The sequence below is a fragment of the Anguilla rostrata genome, chromosome 17 (assembly GCF_018555375.3).
Source record: "Anguilla rostrata isolate EN2019 chromosome 17, ASM1855537v3, whole genome shotgun sequence".
In the NCBI taxonomy this organism is placed as follows: domain Eukaryota; kingdom Metazoa; phylum Chordata; class Actinopteri; order Anguilliformes; family Anguillidae; genus Anguilla; species Anguilla rostrata.
In genome coordinates, this window is record NC_057949.1 from 21,345,009 (window position 1) to 21,366,897 (window position 21,889).

General features: G+C 46.6%; 2 protein-coding genes across 3 annotated transcripts in view; one reads left to right on the top strand and one right to left on the bottom strand.

Annotated features, from left to right (window-relative positions):
* Positions 1–757: 757 nt before the first annotated feature.
* tfap4 (transcription factor AP-4 (activating enhancer binding protein 4)) lies at positions 758–10,283 on the bottom strand. Of its 2 annotated transcripts, none has more exons than XM_064314878.1 (7): positions 8,828–9,785; positions 4,969–5,134; positions 4,166–4,264; positions 3,406–3,576; positions 1,963–2,109; positions 1,286–1,453; positions 758–948 (listed from the first exon to the last, which is right to left on the bottom strand). In XM_064314878.1, the coding sequence occupies exons 2-7, from the start codon at positions 5,041–5,043 to the stop codon at positions 796–798; spliced, it is 813 nt and encodes a 270-aa protein (XP_064170948.1). In that variant the 5' UTR covers positions 5,044–5,134; positions 8,828–9,785; the 3' UTR covers positions 758–795. The 2 variants fall into 2 exon arrangements, with proteins under 2 accessions (XP_064170948.1, XP_064170946.1); XM_064314876.1 differs by lacking the exon at positions 8,828–9,785 and adding an exon at positions 9,809–10,283 and having other exon boundaries at positions 759–948.
* An 8,064-nt stretch (positions 10,284–18,347) lies between these two features.
* The window catches only part of glis2b (GLIS family zinc finger 2b), a 42,423-nt gene continuing 38,881 nt past the window's right edge, over positions 18,348–21,889 (top strand). The window contains exon 1 of the mRNA XM_064314341.1: positions 18,348–19,294. The gene's annotated coding sequence lies outside the window, so the exon portion shown is untranslated. The remainder of the gene's footprint in view (positions 19,295–21,889) is intronic.

The following is a 21,889-nucleotide window of genomic DNA, read 5'->3' on the forward strand; positions in this document are numbered from 1 at the left end:
CCGCAATCCGGATGTCAGTTTTTTCAGCTTATTCATGTGTGTGTGTGTGTGTGTGTGTACACGTGTATGTATATTAGTGTGTGTGTGTGTGCGCATGTGTGTATGCGTGTGTGTGTATGTATCAGACCTAGGTAAAATACGCATTTGTTCTGGATTCAAATACTTTTCTGTGCTCTACTGATCTTGCCTGGTGTAATTGAGCCTGCAGATATGACCAGAAGGCGGGGTTTGCACTTTTTTGAGAGTAATTCATTGGTTCCAATACAAGAGAAGATCAGTAAAGCATAAAAAAGTATTTGAATCCAAAACAAATACGTATTTGACCCAGGTCTGGTATGTATAAGTGTATGCGTGTTTGTCTGTATGTGTGTGTATGTGTACGTGTGTGTGCATGTCTGTATGTGTGTGTATGTGTACGTGTGTGTGCATGTCTGTATGTGTGTGTGTGTGTGTATGTGCATGCGTGTGTACATGTGTGTATATGTGTATGTGCATGCGTGTTTGTGTGTGTGTGCGTATGTGTATGTGTGCGTGTGTGTGCATGTCTGTATGTGTGTGTATATGTGAGTATGCGCATGCGTGTGTGTATGTGTATGTGCATGCGTGTTTGTCTGTATATGTGTGTATGTGTACGTGTATGCGTGTTTGTCTGTATGTGTGTGTATGTGTATGTGTGTGTGCATGTCTGTATGTGTGTGTATGTGTACGTGTGTATGTTTATGTGCATGGGAGTCCCTCCCTCCCTCCCTCCCTCCCTCCCTCCCTCCCTCCCTCCCGCTCCCTGGCGGGCGGGGATCAGGGCAGTGTACAGTCCTCTGGGTCCTCAGAGCCGGTGTCCGAGTCGGCGGACTCCTGCGGCAGCCGGCTCGGCGTGACGATCACCGCCCGCCGCTGCTCGTCCTCGGCCCCGCCCACTTTCTCCTGCGTGCCCTCGATGTGCTGGATGGCCTGGGCCAATGGGGGAGGGCGACAGAGAGACAGAGAGCGCGGTCAAAACGCAGCAGCGCCACCTGGTGCGCAAGGGGACGCCAACAACGCAGCGGGTTCCTAAAACTAACCAATGACACGCCCAGGATTCTGTGGGCGTGGCTGAGAGTCTGTGACATAGTTTTAGTTTAGAATGAAAGCATCTCATTGCTTTTAATCTTTGCATAATTATGTATAATAACATACAAAAATTATTTTACATTTTTATTATCAAAAAACACACTAGGCCCCCCGTTCTGCAAAGTTGGGCTGCCTGACAGTTTTCCAGACACACACACACACACACACACACACACACCTGCACAATGGTGTCCAGGTTCTGGCGTGACGTGGACACTGTGTTGATGACGGAGGTCGGGCCCATGGTTACCACGGTGACGTGATGGGGCTGCGGCGGCAAGGCTGGTGCGGGAACGATGACCGTAGCGTGGTGGGTGGGGGCTGGGGGAGTGGCAGGGGCTAGCACCTGGCGGGGGAGCAAGGAGGAGCCGTCATACTTAAGTTTTTTTTCCCCCCCCCAAGAAAATCCCATTGAGAAACAGAATCTATTTTACAGGGGAGATCTGGCAAGGAGGACAGCACAATAAAGAAATACCTTTTCTTTAAATAAGACAATAAGACTTCCTGGAAGAAAAGACAACTGTTACAAGGCTGTGATAAAAGTAGCTTGCCAAAGGTAAGGAGGCAGGGGGAAATGAGTCCTTAAACTTTAGTGACACCATTGTCATTGTGCCAGAAACTGCCCTCTAGTGGACAGATGCGACACTGCTCTGACAGTTCAGTGCAGTGCAGTGCTTGTAAATGTGACTGTTCAGCTGCTGTGGTCGGGATCCCACACTGGTGGACATGAGCCAGGCTTGCAATGAGAGCCTGTTGCTTTTATTTGCGTGTGCGTGTGTGTATGGTGCGTGCGTGTGTGTGTGTGTGTGGTGCGTGATGTGTGTGTGTGTGTGTGTGTGTGTGTGCGCGCGTTACCTTTGGGCTGCGGGAGGACTCCCTCTCCAGCTGTTCGTGCTGCTGCTGCAGTCGGAGCAGAGACTGCGTCTGCGCATGCTGCTCCTGCACCTGCTGCGCAATCACCTTCAGCTTCTCAGGGTACAGGTGAGCGTCCAGAGACCGGATCTGCACACGCACATGAACACACACACACACACACACACAAAGTGATTACGTTTCATATTATACATGCTAACCATTCATTAAAGCTGGACATAGAAAAGGTTTTTGATTTAACTGCAGTACCTCACCTGGATTTAAGTGTTCAATGTTGCAATAGACACACACCCAGTACACACACACACACACGCATGCACGCACGCACGCACCAAAAAAGGAAATTCAGATTCACAGAAGTATGAAACGTAATAAAAATAAATTCAGCCAGTTTCACTGGGGAAGCCTTGATTTGGAGGCAGCTCAGCGCACTGAGAAGGACCTGCTGTGCCTTCTCCAGAGAGAGCAGCAGGGGAGAACATCAACAAGAGCCTGGACGAGCATTTCTCTCTGACCACACTTTGCTGGATATTCATTTCTTTCTTCTTCCTTTCTTTTTGTTTAATACGATTCTTTTCCGATTGTGGGGTCATTAGCAGGCTGGCTGTATCACAGTAAAATGTGCGGCACACCTGAACAGATCCACACACACCTGCTTACATTCTGCAGACCCGTCCTAGCCCCGGGCTAACCCACACCGCACACCTGCTTGGGTTATGCACTGAGCCGCGGCAAAGAGCCCATCCTGCGCTCAGTCTCTCAGAAATCACCTGAAATACCACGTCAAGATGGCAGGTGTGGAGAAACGAGAGCTCTCAGCTCCGGGCTTAGCCCCTGGGCTGGATGAGGAGATCGCAGGGGAAACATGAAACGCGACCGTCCTAAAAACAGGACGGCTTACTCCTCTCCAAATGCCTCGATGTTCTCCCCTCAGAGATCTGAATCTGAGCAGCACTGCTAAAACAGTCGTTTGGCCCCAACCACACCTCCCCCTCACCACCCACTGACCCGTTTGTCACCTCTCCCCTCTTTCCCATTTGTTCTGGATCATCAAACCCCAGTGCAGCCCCCTCCCTTAGCCATGACCCCTCCCTCATCCTCACCTGGTGGTCCAGCACCACATACACTGAACACCCCCCCATGTCTCTCCTCCCCCTCTCCTATACCCCCCATGACCTGCCATGCCCTGGTACTCCTGCACCACTACACCGACCACACTCCCCCCCCCCACCACCCTGTACCTCTCCTCTCCCATTGTCGGATCCACCCCATGACCTACGCCTTGCCCTGCTACTCTTGCACCACATACACTGAACCCCCACCCCACTCCTCCCCTCTCCGACCCCCCATGACCCACCTTGCCCTGGTACTCCTGCACCACATACACTGAACCCCCCCCCCCCACCTCTCCCCCCCCCCCCTCACCTGGTCCTCCAGCAGCATGCGGACCGAGCGCTCCTTATCCAGCTGCTGCCGGAGCTCGATCATCTCTCGACGAATGTCCTCCACCTTCTCCTCCTCCAGGATGTCCGGGGACCCGATCCCCTCGTCCTTCTCCTCCGTGCGCCTCCTCTTCGGCGAGGAGCCGCTGAACTCCTGCCGGAGAGAAAGACAGGGAGGGGGGAGCAAGAGAGTGAGCGATAGAGAGAGAGTGAAACTGACCTAGGGAGGGAGACTACAGAAGTGCAGTATAATCCCTCTCAGGACCAGGTCTCAGGCCCAATCCAAACCCCAGCCATTCAGAGCCTGATGTGGAGCCGGGCCCAAGGTCAGGTTCTACAGGCTGCAGAGTCAGCAGGTTTCTGCGTTTTCCTTCCAGTCAGCAGCCAATCGTGGACCGCGGTATGTAGACGTGCGGACTCTTTGGCCAATCAACGGCAAGTTAAGCACTTCAGTGCAGGAGCACACCAAAAACCATCGAACACTGCAGCCCTCCCAGGTTGCTTCAGATCCCTGTTCTAAAGGAATATCTTATCATGCAGAGCATGGACCAGAAGATGATCGCCAGAAATCTTTCCGCCAACAAAGCAAAGTACACCCCTTTATGTCAAGATGGAAGCGTGTGATTTCATTTATGCAAACCTGGATACTTTCAAGGATATTCCAAGGACCACAGAAACCCTGATATACCCTCCAGGGGGCCACCACAGGGCGGGTTGGGGGCACGGCGTGTCACACGTCTTACCTGGATGAAGCGCTTGAGTTGTGTGTTCTGCTGCAGTAGCCGGGTCTTCTCCTGCTCCAGGGAGAAGATGTACTCTGCCGTCTGCTGCAAAATGGCCGCCTGTGGGGGGGGAGGGGGGCATTCAATTTATATATTTAAATAAATGTATATAGATGAATGATAAATGAAAGGAAAAGCCAACATAGAGTGTCTTAGTAAGGTGTGCCATGGCATAGATTCTAAAAGTCTCTGGAACTCTACTGGAGGGATGGAACGCCATTCTTCCAAAAGATATTCCATCATTTGTTGTTTTGACTTCAATTGGGTCCTCAAATCTTTGTAATGAGGGGTTTATGCACTGCAACCCTACTACAATATCCTCCCTGTAGTTGTCGAAAGACTGCTCTTGCTTACAGTCTGATCACACCCTGCATTGACATTCCCAGTCACCTGAGCAAGAGCTGCCCTTTCGTACTGCAATTCCTTACGTCACACTAGTGCACGAGCATCACGGTCATCGAATGTGAGCTTTCCTCCACAATGTCCGACCCTATTCGCTGATGTCTGTCCCATAGATCTAAATGCAGATGCCACTTTAGTCACTGTTCGTACTGAAACGCTGGCCAGCCGAGCAGTCTTTGTGACTGAAGCTCCACTCATTTATTCAGGTTTTTTCCTTTAATTTGTCACCTGTCTGTATTTGGATGGCGGGTATGCATGTATTACAGCTTGGTGGGTCGGCATACATACGAAACACAAACACGCACGCACACACACAGACACACAAACGCACGCACGCACGCAGTACGGTGTGAGGGCCCCACCTTGCTGAGCTTCTCCCCGTCGCTGTGCGGGATGAGGGTCTTGAGGGACTGGAAGCCGGCGTTGATGCTCTGCATGCGCCGCCGCTCGTTGCTGTTGGCGATCTCGCGGCGGATACGCCGCTCCTGGTCGCGCGCGGTCTCCGGGGTCAGCGGGATGTTAGCCAGACTACCGGGGGGGGGGGGGGGGGGGGACACACAAAGGAGTCCGGGTTAAAATCAACTACAGCCAAAAACAGGAAGTCAGACGCAGGAAGTCAAGACGCCGACTTCCTGTTTTAACTAAGAGTGAATTCCACTTTAATCACATGCAGAGATGCTGATCAGTGCGGAATGCTGCGTAGACAGGCCACGCCTCCAGTGCCACTGCCCAACACAAACCGAGAACGTGTGCAAAAAAAAAAAAAAAAACGCTCTTCTGAGAACACCAGGCTGCACACACAAAATGAAAGCGGAAGCAGACACGCGTTTCCCCTGAGACTGCCCAAACACCAGCAGACGGGGCTTTGTGAGGCAAAACAAGCACTTTCACTCATGTGTTTTTTTTTTCTTTTTCTCAGAGCGGTGAGTAACAAGTGGAAAGTTCTCTGCCGAAACAGGAGCGGCGTACAGTGCCCCTGGTTTCACGGTAAATCCCCCAATCGCGGTCTGCAGCACGATTACATCACGCCGCAGAACGCCCTGGAGTTCCGATCCAGCGTCCCGGAGTTCCAGTCCCCCGCTCAGAGTCACGGAACGCTCTGCGTCACGAAAGCGAGGACTTTCCTCTGCGCGTTCGCCGAACCCGCTTTCAAACGATGACAGAGAGAAACCCAGCGCCGTGCTCACTGGCATTTTTTTTTGGAGAAATGTTTTTAAAAGGGATACATTACATAGACCCGAAATTACATCTATCTATCTGTGTGTGTGTGTGTGTGTGTGTGTGTGTGTGTGTGTGTGTGTGTGTGTGTGTGAGTGTGTGTGTGTGTGTGAGAGAGTGTGTGTGCGCGCGCACGTACACGAGTCTATAATGGGGAGAGTCTGGGGACAGTGGTGGTGATGACAGTGGAATATATGGTAAGACAGTACGAAGCTTGTATATTAATTGGATGCACACCTCTCATGGGAGATCAGCACCATGGCATTAGCCGTTAGCCCCAAACAGCTAGCTTCTTATCAGTGAATGCTCAGCTGTTTTCAGAGCAAACATGGGGAACAATGCTCCAGACCTCCACACAAAAAAGGGGGAGGGGGACTTGGGGGGGGGGTGGTTGCTTCCTCGCAGCCTACATACAGGGGCCACAGCAAGCAACCCCCCCCTTCACCCCTCCCCACCTGCAGAAGGCAGGAAGCAGGATCATTAAGGATAATCACCCCCAGGACAAATGGCGAACTGATGCTGTGTGAGTCACGTCTTCTCCCGACTGGAGCCCTGCAGTTACACTCTACGCAGGAAGGTTACTTTCTTCTGAAAAATCTAAATTCCCTTCGACGCGAGTGGGTGGGGGGTGGCACAACCGTACAGTCCAAAAAGGTAGCAGCACTTCCCTATTGGAATAAACATGACTAATTGGACATTCCACACCAACAAGGAGAGAAAGAGAAAGAGAGAGAGAGAGGAACAGAGATGGGGGGAGGGGGGCGGAGGAAGAGAAACTGACAGCATTCCACAGGTCGGAGCTTTCAATCCCAGGGATCTGTGCCTTACAGCCGCAGAGCAATGAAATAAACACAGCTGGGGAAAAACAGCCATGTTGGCACCAGCACGAAAACACAGGTGAAGGGCAACTTGCTGATGTAAAGAGTAAAGACTAGAACCACCTTGTTTACTGGGGTGAAACTGGGGGCCCACACTAACAATTTATTAAGTTTGTGCACATGGCTTCTTTCGCTGCTTTGGCCCAACCCCCTCACAACTGAAATTTGAGATATCGATAATTTGTAAAAAGCCTGTCCCATCCCGGCAACGACCTCTGTCGATTCGGAACAGTGGCTAGCGGGAACGTCCCAGGAAACACGTGGGAGCCCCTCGCCGCCGCTTCCTCCCCCCTGCAGTCGCCCGGCCGAGCTGCGCAGACTGCAATGGCGTCTGCGCATCTGGACCACGAGCGCAGTGATCGAACGGAGCGGCTGCTCGTGGCGGACGGCCATCAAATCGCACCGCCGGGACCTCCAATCAGCACCGACCGGGATCCATCCAATCAGCACGACCGGACCTCAATCAGCACCGACGGATCCATCCAATCAGCACCGACCGGATCCTCCAATCAGCACCGACGATCATCAATCAGCACGACCGATCCTCCAATCAGCACCGACCGGGATCCATCCAATCAGCACCGACCGGGATCCCTCCAATCAGCACCGACCGGGATCCCTCCAATCAGCACCGACCGGGATCCATCCAATCAGCACCGACCGGGATCCATCCAATCAGCACCGACCGGGATCCATCCAATCAGCACTGACCGGGATCCAGTTCCACAACCAAAGGACGTTTTATAGCGCCCAGAACTGCGAGTTCCACAGCCAGAACGGGCCGCCTGTCACCCTCGGCAAATACCACAGCGTTTCACAACCGACTTTTCTCTGGCAAGTTGTCCCTCTCTCTCTCTCTCTCTCTCTCTCTCAGAAACACTCAAGACAAAACATAACCCACAACGCTACCTGTGAGATGTCAGCGTTTTGTCCAGTAATTCGGAATGGGAAGATCAGTGGAATTCAAGCGGGAAATTGAAAATGGGTGGTTGTTTGATCTGACGATGTGGATTGGTTTCGTCGTTTCGGTTCAATTCTTAGCAGAAGCAGAGTTCTTTACACGTGCTGTGCTTTTAGCCGTATATTTACCAGAGTGGAACAGTGAACCCCCTTCCCTGCAGCAGAATCACAGAGGATCTCATGGGAGACATGCACCAGGGGTTCTGGTGAACTAAATTAGATTTCAAGAAATCTTCACAGGGAAACTGTAGGCCACATATTCAGAATAAACTGCCAATCCAGGTCAGGTGTCGACATCAGACAGAACAAAGCACCCATTCTGAGCGCATGGGAGGCAAAGCTGTCATTTTCTCAGGTGCACTAAACACTAAACAGCTTGAGAACAAAGCCAGGTAGTTCCTTAAATCTGAGATTTTATAATTTTGAGACAAAGAATGTTGGCCAAACTATTCGTAGGCTAAAAATCTAAAATTGTTACATTGTATTTCTTGCCACTGCTATCGGTGTATAACTATTCTTTCAGAAGAGCATGCATAAATGCAACCATTGATGCAAAAAAAAAAAAAAAACTGCACACAATAAGAAAATACCTCAAGGTAACTAATGAATTCTTATTCAATAAACTGTTATCTTATATTTAGGATGTTGAATAATGTGCTTGGCGTTACACATATATCTTAAGATAAGTAGGGCATAAGCACTACTTGCATGCAATTTACAATATCCGGCTGCATAACAAAATTATCCGAATCGTTTGCTTCAGGTCGGTCCATTGCCCTTTGTCACTTGTTCTTTGTCAGCTGAGACGTACACTTCTGCGGGGGGGTTGTGTAGTACATGGACATATCGTTCACATGAAGGCAGATAGTTCTGGTAGTCGAATTAACGAATTTAAATTATATTATTTTAAAAAAGCACTCAATCGAAACGATCGCTTATTTATAATAGCAAGTTATTTTGACTTGATCGCCAGGTCCCCTAATATCCTCCAATTCCCAAGATCCCATTCGCTACATTCAAGTGAGGGACTACGTTTCCCAGACTGCGTGCACTTGAATGGCCTCCGATCCCTCCGCCTCCTTCCAGAGGAGAGGTTGCAGACGCATTGACGGGCCTGTTTTACAATACACACCCCCTTTTCATTAAAAGACCACTTTATAATTACCTCTCGGTTGCCAAATACCATAACCTCGCACGGAATCGATTGGGGAAAAAACAAGTGTCCGTAGCTTAAGATCAGTTAGACAATTCTGCATTTGCGCTTAAAAAAAAAAAAAAAAATATCACAGTCGAGCTCTCCGCCATTAGAACAATGCGACTCGGCTTCCTCTACGCCTGTCCATGCGGCAGCATGGCAGAGCTGCGGGGATAATGGACGCAGTGCAACACGGCGCGCACGCCGAAATAAAAACCAAGGAAAACCCACATTTGCGGAATTTCCTAATCGTACGCACAGCGTTTATGTGATTTTCCCCCACCGCGAAATCAAATTCTAGGTGGAAATAAACAGGATGTGAAAAGCGAGACGACGCACGAGCCCACACCACTCTGCAAACGCCACAAGCATGGCCGCATTTGCCCACAAGAACTTCAGCCCGTTCAACCCCGTTTAGCGAAACAGTAATCCCGAAGCCACAATGCTCGGACTAATAGCAGTTGCAACATTACCACGCAGCACGTGGAAGAGGCTCGTCTAAGCCCCTATTGGTTTTTGTAATTAATTCAAAAATGAAGAAAAACCTGCGAGGTACAAGATTGTATTTTTGGAAAAAGATATGATCAAACAGCTTCCCCCTGGAGCCTTGCGACGGGGCAACAGCGTGGTGTAGGATCAGACCACGTGGTTTATGTTTGTTACACACAAAATGTATCGATTTCACAAAGAAATTGACATGGTAACGGCAATACATCGTGTCCCCTAATAGTAGCAAACAGTGCAGCATCTAATTAGTACAATTAACCCAGTCTTAACCACAGTTATATCGGTCCCACTCCAGGGGTATACTGGTGTACACAATAACATACAAATCCAATCAAGCACGTTGGCAGACCAACACCGCTTTTGCTGGTAAGAAAAGCACAATACGCAGGTAATTAACAAAAATGGCTCATCTTTAAAGGGTGCCACAAATCAGCGCATACACACCTACAAAGACCCCCGATCACTTCTTTCTCCGTTTTCCTAAAATGTTGTAAGGAAGGCACCTTCTGTGCTGGTACCATGAAATACTCCATGCTTTTCTCTCCAGTTTTGAATCCTCGTTTCTTCCTTTATTATTGTTGTAATTTTCTGTTGTTGCTGCTCACTCCCCTCTTGTGCGTGCAAATCCGTCTGATCCGTCCTGTAGTGTAATGTTTTGTTTTTCCCCAACAACGAAAATTCCTGATATATTTTTTGCTCGTCTGTGCATATGTATATAGCCAAGTGTTCCGAGTTGTAATGTTACTCTACTTCCAGCTGATGGGGTTCCCTCGATGTGCGTGTGGCGCTCTCCGTCTCCCTCCCTCTCTCTCTCTCTTTCTGCATGTACGTGTGTATTTGCAGCTGATCGGATGTCTTTCAAGGCGGGAAACAGCTGGTTGGAATCACACAGCACTACGAATGCCTCCTTCCGCAGAGTAAGGGATTGCATGTAAACAAAGGACTATTTAAACCAGGTTTGGGAAGGGGGGCAAGTATGAGATTTACGAGCGCTAAGAAAACTAATTTTGTGATGCATAAAATAGTAGCTCGCGGGAGGAAATAATTTACAAAAGTTGTGTTGAACATCGACCAATGAACGATCGTAGGCTACAACATAATGCGTGGGGTGTATGGCATTTGATCTATTTATATAAAAAATATTTTTAAAATAGCATAATCTTTTATTTTCAATCTACATAGACGCGGAGGAAATGTGAATGAGACGTTGAGTAAGCTTGTGTAAGGGCGTGCGCTCTTGTCTTCATTCGCCACTACGAAGTGAACGGGCGGGATCAGCTGACGAGTTGGCAGGGGTTGAAAAACAGCAACAACTCGGGGGGGCGGGGGTGCAGGGAGGGGAAGCTGACATTGAAACAGCTGAACTTGTACACCATTTTGGGTGTATGAAAGTAGGAGGGGAAAGAGACCGAGTTACCTAATCGCCCGCTCCTGCCCTGTTGGAGCGGAGTTGCACACACAAACAGTCACAAAATGGGAGCGGTAATAGTAGGTTACACCCGGAAACGTATTATAGGCGGCTATGCTACAAGCCGCATGTAGATATTCTTATTTTGCATGATTTTAATTGGCTAAAAGGACGCTGCCACATGGGTCGCTAGACAGGGCAGACGTCGTATTTCAATTCTTTATTTAAAGATTAAAGCACGCATGGAAATAAAGAATTAGATTGCCGTAGTTGCCCGCAAGATAGCCAAATTGGAATCAAAAGTGACAAATGCAACCACGATCAAACGGTGTGCGTTCTGTTTAGCTAGCCTGCAGTTATTTTATTCCTTAAGGCTTTTTTTCTGAGTACAACCCGTGCATAAAGCCAGATATTATGTTTTGCTGCGGTATGTTAAAGCACGTAGAGATAGTTAAGCTACAATGATTTGTGGCTACAATGATCTGTTATCGTTTAACCCACTCCTCCAGAATCCATTTGATGAAAAAAAAAGAAAAAAGTCTGGTTTGACGTGATGTGAGGCAAAGAATGCACACTGCTTCGCTTCGGGGGTGGTAGCCTGTCAACTCAGTGGGTGGTCTGAAGACACTCCAGGGTGCGCAGCCGGGAGGGAGGGAAGGGGGGGGGGGTTGTACCCTTCGGGCAGTCTCCCCGTTTGGGTGGGGGGGTGTATGGAGACCTGCCGATTGCTGCAAAAAGTTAGTAAGTTAGCTATACCTAGTGGCCTACCTACATTACAAGCATCCACAGAATCTAGAAATGAACAGAAGCACAGAATATGGAAATGAAGAATAGGCTACCAGTAGCACCATCTTTCATTGACCAATTAAAACAAATGAGTAATTTCCTTAATAAGTTACATAAATACAACCACAAGCACCAATCGAGGGGTTCAAGCTAGTAAAGGCCCAAAGGAACTCAAGCACATAAGAAATGTATGAATATTAAAGCAATATAGCATGTGGTTAAGCGAGGATTCACATTCTGCAGAAATGACAAGCATGTTTCCTGTAAAACAATGGGTGTCTATGGGAAATTGGTTACCGTGGGGTTTATTGAGAACAATAACCTAGTAGTAAATCAGTGCATGTTTTGTGAGAATTGGATGAATGGTGAGTTACAACCATTAATGGGATAGACGACACCCAATCTGAAATTCGTTGGCTCACAGCTCCCGTAGTTATTGTCCGATGTAGTTGGCTTACAGTTACCAAGTATGGTTAGGTACCCTAATGCTTAGTACCATGTTTTGTGCAAATTGGTCTAGAAACAAAAAGGCCATCATGGAAAAAGCTTAGCATATTGTGCTAATTAGTGAAAAGTTAATTATGGTGGACTTTCATTATCTTTGGCATCCATGTACAATTCCTTACAACAAATATGCTGACCAAATTTGTTGTGAATTGGACTATGGGTATTGGAGATACAGTCATATGCTAAAGGGGCAACTGTGTAACTTTTGATTATAGCACCACCATTTGGCCGATTAAGGCAATATTTGGTGCGGTGGCGCTTGGTTGAAGGGGCTACCAACCACAGATGCTGTTAAGCAATCAAAAACTATGAATGTTTATGGGAAATAGGTTATTATGGGATAAGCCATTTCCACTTTCATAAATGTCAACCACACATAAAATTTAGGCTCATATAGGGTCCTGGACTGCACGTACTGAATTTCATGAAACTATCATCCATAATAGAGAAGTATGTAAGTATGTAAGTAAAATCATACTTTGTAAGATTTATGGTGCCCCCTCTGGTCAAATATGAAAATACTTTGCCAGGCATGCTCAGTGGCCTCTCACCAACATCTGTGTGAAGTCTTGGAGCAGTTGGATCAGTGGTCAGTGAGTTATGGCCATTTATGTGAAAGGCCACACCAAATCTAAAATTCATTGGCTCACAGCTTTCAAAGTTATTGTCCGATATAGTTGGTATACTAATGATAAGTACCACGTTTTGTGCAGATCATTCAAGAAACAAAAAAGCCTTAGCTAAAAAAAACACTTTCACATATTAAGTAAATCAGAAAAAAGTCTAAAATGGCAGACATTCATTATCTTTGGCATGCGTGTACATGTGGTTCCAGGGCATACTCACACCAAATTTGGTGAGAATTGGACAAAGGGTGTGAGAATTATGACCTCTAAATGGGGTATTATTGTGAACTTTGATTATAGTGCCCCCATGTGGCCGATTGAGGTGATATTTCATGTCTTTATTTCACACATTTGTGAAGAGGCAGTTGATCTCGATTCCCCACGGAAATTGACCAAATGTACGAGATGCATTAAAATAAACATAGAAAGGGTCCCGATATTTTATGTTTGATGTGAAGTTTATGTCTTGATACAATAATAATTGTGGATACTAAACAAATTAATCACCTGCCTAAACACAACGGTGTTCTGTTATGTACTTAACGTACATATACAAAGGACTAGAAACACTGATAGAAAGATTCGCAGCATTGGCCAAAGATAACTCTAAACATAAAGCATTTGCTTCAATTAAAAAAAGGTCAATAATAATTGAAGTTTTGTGTGTAATTTCTGTTCAGCTTGCATTATTATCTGCTTCTGCAACTATTGAGAAAGCCAGCTCTTTAATAGATGTTATATAGGAAGTTATGGGATAAGAGCAAACTGTTATATAACAGGGGTCCTAAAACCAGCTTAATCTGTGGGAAGTCAAATACAGTGTTGCCAACTTGGCAGATTTGTCACCACATCTGAAGCCTAAGACGCAAGACTATTTGAAGTGCATCTAGCAGCGTTTGGCAGGAAAGGTTTTGTAAACACTTGGCGCATATGAAGTCCTCATTTCTTTTTGCGCGTTGGTCTGAAGCATCACCAGGCCCAACTGATCTCAAACTTGTTTGTCAAACAACACACTCAATTTAAAAGAATTCTCTCTTTTCTGGGACACTTAGGAAACACTTGGAGGACATGTGTCATGAAAAAAAGTATCGATTCTCCAAAATAGTTTTTTTTTAAGCCTACTTTCATCACCAAATTTATGGTCGATCATGGGCAGGAGCCTAACTTGTTGCGCAACGTCCTCTGTCCTTGGAAAAGCACACGTTCTTCTCCTGAACGTATTCCTCCGGCCACTGATAATTCTCATTGTGCAATCCACTAGCTGAGCTCTGTGGTTATTGTGTTGGAGGAGGTGGCCCTCAAGGACTGGAATTTAACACCCCTGCCTTTGCAGGATGAATCACTTGGCAGCACCAAAAAAAAAAGTGTTTATTACCCAATTTGGTTAAACAAACTTTAAGTAAGTATACAGTTTATAACAATCCTAAACGTTACATACGGTACTAGCCAACTCAACTGAATCAGTATGGCTCTAAAGGGTCGACAGGATACTGTTGTATGCTTAAGGATCACTTGGAACCTGGGACAGGTTGCTCTGCAGTCACTGCACATAGAAAGGGACAGTTCAATTTCTTTCTTTTAAAAAAAAAAAAAACCCTAACTCATTATTTTCAGTTTTGGTGTTTTAATGTTTTCATTAAAACACCAAAACAGTTTATGTGCAATACGAGTGATATTCTATATATTTATAGAAGTTCCTGACAACCTGCTGGCTTTACAATGACTGAGGCATGAGGCGGTTTGTGGTCTAAAGCAAGAAAAGACACTTCAGGTAACTCCAAAGCGACTTGTACAGTCATGTTATGCCTCCAAAGGTTGTATGTGTGTATATTATCCGATTCCTCTTCAAAAAAAAATAGTGTTTAATCTTATTTTCAGTTGGAACTATTGTGTGCGGCATGCAACCTGACACCTGTGTTCAACGAAACTGCGGCACACCTTCTTATATCAACATTACAACATGAGTACATGAGTGAAGAGCTTCCACTGCTTAAGAACTTAGAATGCAAGTGCTGCCAGCACAATATAAAATGAACCTGTACTGGAAACATAACATCATTATACATGCTGTTTTAGAGTTGGCATATTTTCTTTTAATAGACTACAAACCCCAGAATACTCTGGTACTTAACATTGTAAAGCTGGAAATTATATTTTTAAAAAGCCCAGAGAGTGAACTATCGCTTTAAAAGGCATATAGCATATAGTGCTTGTGACCTTGAAAATATAGTTTGTACCACTGCTTTCATTTATTAAATAAGCTTTTGAAAATAATTTTAAAAATGATTGCAATGCTTTTACCAAAGCATACTAAGGGAGGTATGGGAATTGCATTGTGGGAAGGCAATTGGTTTTGTACAATATTCTATAGGGTGCTTATGGATGACAATGAATTTTGAATGATTGGCCCTTTTGAAATAGTGCTTTCCAATAAGAAGTTTAGTTTGATTGATGGGGGTGGGGTACAAGAGGGAGGAGGTTGGGTGAGCCTAGGTCATGGCGGGGGTGTGATCAAGCCATAAATTAATACGCAGGGGAAACTGTATGGCACAGAATGTGTTGCTGAGGAGTACTACACCTGAGACTCACATAACTGGAATTGCTCATTGAAAAAGCATATGACTAAATCAAGCTTCACATTAACAGAATAAGAATTTACAGAACAATATGAAAAGGCCAGTTCCGTTTGAGCCACTAAATGGGGATTTCAAACTGCAGCGTGCAAAGCTAATGCATAACACAGACAGGGCAGAGCAGTTACATGGTTTGAAAATTCCCAATGCCCTCCAGGGGCTGGTTCCGGTTAACTAACAGTCATTTTTTTTTTTCCACGGGGCTTCAGTAGCACGACCCCATGTAGCGTGCTTCACGGATTGGCCCATTTGGAAGTGAACCAGGAAGCAGAACTCTGTAATCTTACCCGTAGTTCTACTTCTGGTTCAACTAACTTACATGAAAAAAAGGGGCCTGTACTTTAGCAGGATACTTAAAAAAAAGAAGTATTCTACTTTAAACAAAACTCTCTTCTCCTCTTGACACTTTAGTACATGACCTTGAATCCCACCTATAGCTCTACTTCTAGTTCAGCTAACTTCAATGGAAAAAGGGGGCTGTACAATAATATGTGAGTCTTTCTATGTGTTAACGAGGAGGATTGTGTGTACAACAGAAGGCCAGATCACACAGGAGGACGGCACAGGTTTTTTTTTTTGTTTTGTTCCCCCCTTGGCAATCTCTCTGCTCTCTAGTGGTTAACTGTTGAACTACAAGCACAGCATGTCCCCAACTGCATTGGCATCGCTCAACTATTTCTTAAAATAAATAAAGTAAATGTGTATCTTAAGACAGAGTTTCCATATTAAGCTGCTCCTTTGAAAGTCACCACTTTCCGGCTGAGGACCCCCCACCTGAATAAAATGGCCATTTATTATTATCTTCACAGAACACCTTTACAGATATACTTTTATTGAACCCCGTCAGGCAATTTGTCCTCTGCATTTGACCCATCCTAGTTACTTAGGAGCAGTGGGCAGCCACAGTGCAGCACCCGGGGACTAGTTCTGCCAAGGGCAACTGCAGGAGCGTACCTAACATGCATGTCTTTGAGTGTGGGAGGAAACCCACGCGAACACGGAGAGAACATGCAAACTCCACGCAGAGAGGATCCGGTCAGACCCAGATTCGAACCCGGAACCTCCTTCTTGTGAGGCAGCAGTGCTAACCACTATGCCACCGTGCCCGATGTGATGTTTAAATCACGTCACACACTGAGGGTCTACATCAGACATGTACTTAGTATAAAACGAATATTATTACCATTATTATATGCAGACTAATCGCCAGACACCAGACTAAAAAAACATTTATTTGATAATATAAAAAAATGAAGTATTAAAAACATAAATAAAATATAAAATAGTTTTAAAAGTGAAAATGTTTTATATTTTGTTGGGACCCCCCTGTGACTCCATCATGCACCCCCATTGGTCTCAGAATTCCAGTTTGTGAACCAGTGTGTTAAAACACAAAATCCAAAACAAGGATTTGAAAAAAGCAATGGCATAAATTAATTTCTTTCCCCGCTACTGAACTACAACAAACTACTGAAAATGACAGATTTTGTAACAACTGACACGTACTGTATAATGTGAAACACTGCTTAATTGTGCCATATTTCATTTTCACCAATATAATGACTTGCACTTTTTTCAAATGCCATTGCTACACCTCTTACGTTTTACTAAACACATTAGCGTTTTATAAGCTGTGACTACAAAGAATGCAACAGTCATCCAAACTTCCCTCTTGGTCATAATCATACATTATTTAACGCAAAGAGTATGTTAAATGGAAAAACTTTGATAACTAAGATTTTTTTCTGAGTACGCATATGACAAAGGGGAAGGGTTGGGAAAAGAGATAACTCCCTGATAACCTGTACTTTAAAACCAGCGGCTTCCAGACCCTTTCATCCCTCTTTAATGTTGCCGAGGCTTTGTTGCTCATCCTGCTTTCAGCTGCTCTGTGCGTTTGTTGCTTGTCGCTTTTGTCTGTATTCTGACTGCTCGTACGTGCCCTGTTGTGTGGCTTCGTTTTGTTGCTTGTATGTCCTGGTCATGGCTTTGCTTTGCTGTATCTGATGCTTCGTAGCAGGTTTTAGGGAAAGGGCATTATAAATAAAATTCTTTATCATTTCAAGAACCCCTGACCTGTCCCCTGTCTACCTAAACGAAACAGTTAATGTTTCACACCATTATCCATCCCCAGACCCGGGCTGAAATGTAGTTGTTTAACACTTAACGCATTGCCTGAAAGCTTGTCTAAAATGGGCTGTCATGTAGTATCTATATCAAACATGCACATAAACCCTAGGATGAGCATTTTTTGCAAGGCACTGTATTTAGTATAAAATAATACATTACAGTGGAAATACATCTGTAGGTTTCTAAATGTCTAATTAATGAAATGCAAACATATACATACAAAATTCTGTTGCTTCCTAAACCTTCATTAACAGGCCTACGCTCTCATGAATAAAGGTATAGTGGAAGTACATTTTTGTCCTTTAAGGAATACATTTCCTTTTTCAATTCACCCTGAAAGGTACAATAATGTTCTTTGGGTAGTTATAAGTACCTTTTACAGGAAAAATGGTACAAATGAATTATTAAACCCACGGCTAGGGGCCAAATTGTACGTATCGATAGGGCACCACCCCAGTGGTAAGTGCAGTACCTTTTTTTTTTTTGTTGTTGAAAATATAGCACTGGGAAAACAGTTGGGAGTTGCTGTTTAGGGTTGGAAGGTGGGGGGAGATAAGTGAAGGAAGGAAGGGGCATATTTAATAATACCAAACATGACCTAGGAAGAAGAAAAAAAAAAGAAGGCCAACAATTTCCTGTTTAATGTTGAGCTCTGGACATCACAACGAACAAAAAAAAAACTCCACTGTGATGTGCAAAAGCTCACAAGAGAGATGAGTTGTGTAAGCTGGGATATGATGTGGTTTTTGGTTTGTGAAAAAGAGAAAAGACAGTCTCACAATGTGGACGTAATGTGTACAGGCCAGGAGGTATAGGGGCGAGGGAGTGAGAGTGAGAGAGATAGAGAGAGCGAGAGAGAGAGAGAGAGAGAGAGAGAGAGAGAGAGAGAGAGAGAGAGCGAGAGCGTTGGAGGGGAGCCGAGGACTGCCCATGGTGGATGGGCGGAGCAGCAAGCATGCGCTGAGCTGGCAGCGTCGGGGCTAGTCCGCTGCGCGCGACGAGAGGGAGACACGGGCAGGCTCGGGTCCGGGTGCTGTCTGTGTTCAGACGGCCGCAGGGAGACCACCGCACCACTCACCGTCTCCTTTCGGGCGACGGCGAGCAGGGAAAAGAGCGAGAGGCAGAGAGCGAAAACGAGAGGCCAGATAAACACCGCTGGAAAACAACTGGCCTGACTTGCATCTGGAAACGAAGCTAAGAAGGGGACCCCACTTCCGACATCGCTCTCTATCGCTCAGCGCACCCTTTCTCACTCCCTCGAGGACGACCACCCAACTGAACCCCCCCTCACTTGACTAGCGTTGCCAATAAGCGATGCACCTTGAAACCGAGAATAAATCGTGATTTTGGTACATTTGGCACCCACACGTCAAAATATTCTCGTAATTTCTGCCTGTATCAAAACTACAGATAGTATTTGAGCGTTTACATTTAAAACGGGTTTCTGAATGCGAAAAATAATATTTTTTCCTGCTGGAAACAAACATCTTTTTTATTCGTTATCTGTTTGAGGAGGAATCGTCGCTGAGATTCGCCCGAGTCTCCCTTTTGCATGCACTCTTGGTTTCTTTTTAAGTTCTGTTGCAGAATTTTATTTCGACAATGGTCAAACAATCGACTGCTTTACTCGACACCTAATTTAAAACAACCTGTCCGTGTTTGCGACATTTTCCCCCTGTAACCTCGAAGGTTACGGACTTTTCAAGACACAGAAAAGGACCTCGTTTGCTGGGTGGTTTACCACAGAAGGAATTCGCACACAGACTGAACGGAAAGTTTACCCCCAAGAAGGAAAAAAAGTAGAGGACACCTCGGCCACATTCGCGGGATTTTTCCTGAGGTAAACCGGCCTCCGAGACTTCCATATCTTTCTCTCGACCGTGTGCTGGGTTTATGATATACAGACACGCCAGATTATTGTTCATTTTCGTACAGACTGTGCTATGCTTGTCGATTTTGTGTTTTATATTTGTGAACATGCAGTCGGTGAAATGGACACAGTCGGTCAAACGGAGTTTTAAGTGTAATGGACTGACCTATTTTTCCGAGTCCTCGATGGTCCGCGCGGCGTCGGCCGAATACTAGTCGCTTCTCTCGCCGCTCTGACCCTGGCGTACGTGCGCCGCCGCGGTCTCGCGAATAAAGGAGGCAGCGAAGATGTCATTCGTCTTATTCACACCAACTCGATTAGTATTTTTGCCTGTCACGCCAAAATACTGGATAACGGGACATGCTCGTTTTAAAATGTCATTTGCAGAATCATTCATAAGCTAGGCCTGGTTCGGCGACGAGAGTCGTGTCGTGCTTACCGGTGGGAAGGTTGCCGTTTCTCTCGCTGTCGTTGAAGTGTACGGTAAGGACAGGGGACCTCGAGAAAGTGAACGTTTTGTTCAATTTGCGTATTTTGGGCCATTCTGCGCAAAGACCGGGTGATTGTCGCTGAGGTGTGTCTCATCATGGCGTGGTTGTGTGCTGGTATTTTAACTTTATAATTTACTTTATCATAGGCTACATGGTATGACGACTAATACAACACGCAATAATTAATAGCAACTTAGTGCTACAGTACTTATATGGCGGCCGATGAGAGTGCCCTAAGAAGAAAGTCCGAAAAAACTGAGAAAGAATGCCTTTGGTTTCTGAAACAACCCAAAAAAAGCATGGCTGATAATTTTATGGGATGCCTGACTTGAAGTTGGGATTAAAAAGACAAAACAAAACAAAAAACATCTTTTCCTCCAATTAAGAAATTTCAGCCCCCCAGGCGCGTAATTGTGGGCACAGACGGGCTCGGGGCCGGCCTCCTTGGCAGCTCCCCAGGGGCCCTTTGTCAGCGAGAGACAGCGTCGAGACCTCGCTCTTCCAGGAACCGAACGAGTCACATAAAAAGTGCGAGAACTAGCCGCCCCCTCCAAAAAAAAAAAAAAAAAAAAACCCAAATATTTAGGTGCCAAAAAAAGCACAGGAAATCAAGGCTCCGCTTGGAGTCCAGTTAGCCTGGTCGGACTGCCGTGCGTTTCTGAACAGGTAGTTGGGACTTTACTGTGTACCTCTCTCTCGTGAGGCGTGCGGAGCGGCTAGCCGTTGGTCCAGCGTGAAGGCCGTCTGGCTCAGGTCCCACTGGGGCGCCAACCTCTTATAGGGGGACTAATAACTGGGAAACGATGCCTGTGCTAAGCAGGCCAGGAGGACAGTGAGTCTGTGTTAATACAGCGTACGCCCCCCCCCATCCCATCCCATCCGTGCCCCCCCCTTACCTATGCCCAGCAGCTGTCATCTTTTAAGTGTCAACATGCAGGGCTGCTCTCACTGCCCTGATTGGCTGCCCGTGGGAAGCGGAGTCCGTTGAGCCGAGGTCGGCACTCGTCGCCAACTCTGTCTGTGATGGCGGAGGTCCGATAACTGCAGCTCCAGAGCTGTCAATGGCACAGTGAAGAAGAATAACGATGTTGTGAGCGGCTGGTAATTTGGCTAAAATACTCCAGTTCTGCTGCACTTTGCTGTACCGGGGGTGGAGGGGGGGCGATGGGGACGGGACCGTGACCCGTGTGTGAAAGTCATAGCCTTTGATTAATTTGGTGCCACTGGTTTGTGTTGTTCTCTGATCACATTTGTACATGCTGGTATAAACAAAAAATGGCATGTGGAGAGGTTCAAGGTTCCAGGAAAGATGGTTTTAAATGTGCACCTCTGCCACCTCACAGTATTGTCCTCCCCCCATGTCCTGCCCCACCTGTGAACTGAGCCAGCGCCTGCCTTGGCTCTGTACCTGGGCCTCGGGGGCGTCCTGCGATGGGGGGGTTGACAGATGCATTGTGGGAAGAGAGCTGCCGGATGACGGCCAGCAATGCAACGCAGACCGTGAGGGATGCAGAGCAAACCCGGTGGGCGTGCGCACACTGCCATTAAAACCAGGAGACGGGCAAATAAACACCTTTAACTGCACCCCCCACCCCTCCTGTGAGCGTCACCGAACTTTGGTCGCCAAAAAAGGGGAGGGGCTGCAACCCCATGTCAGAGGCTTAAAGAACCTGGGAATGGGCGGAGCCACCTTGTCCCGTCAATTGCCTGATCCTTTGAACCGATCTGATGGCCTTAGCTCTCCACAGCCAAAAAAGACCCCCCCCCCCGCTCCAAAAAAAAAAAAAGCAGGGCGTTCCAATTAGACGAGTCAAATCCCTGACAGCGCGTGGCGGCGTCAAACCAATTTTAGGGGTTAGCGAAGCCTCAGGGGTGAGCGAAGCGGCGCAGATCGCGGCCGGCACGCAACCGCGCGGCGGTCCTGGAGGCGCAGGGCGCAGACTCGCGGGAGCTTTTCGCGGGAAAGGGCTGACAGTTAATATCTGAAGCGACTCTCCGGAGGGAATAAATGGGGTTTCGAGCAGGGGGCCCGAACTCCCGCATTCCAAATTACTCCCCTCAGGAAACGACTGGC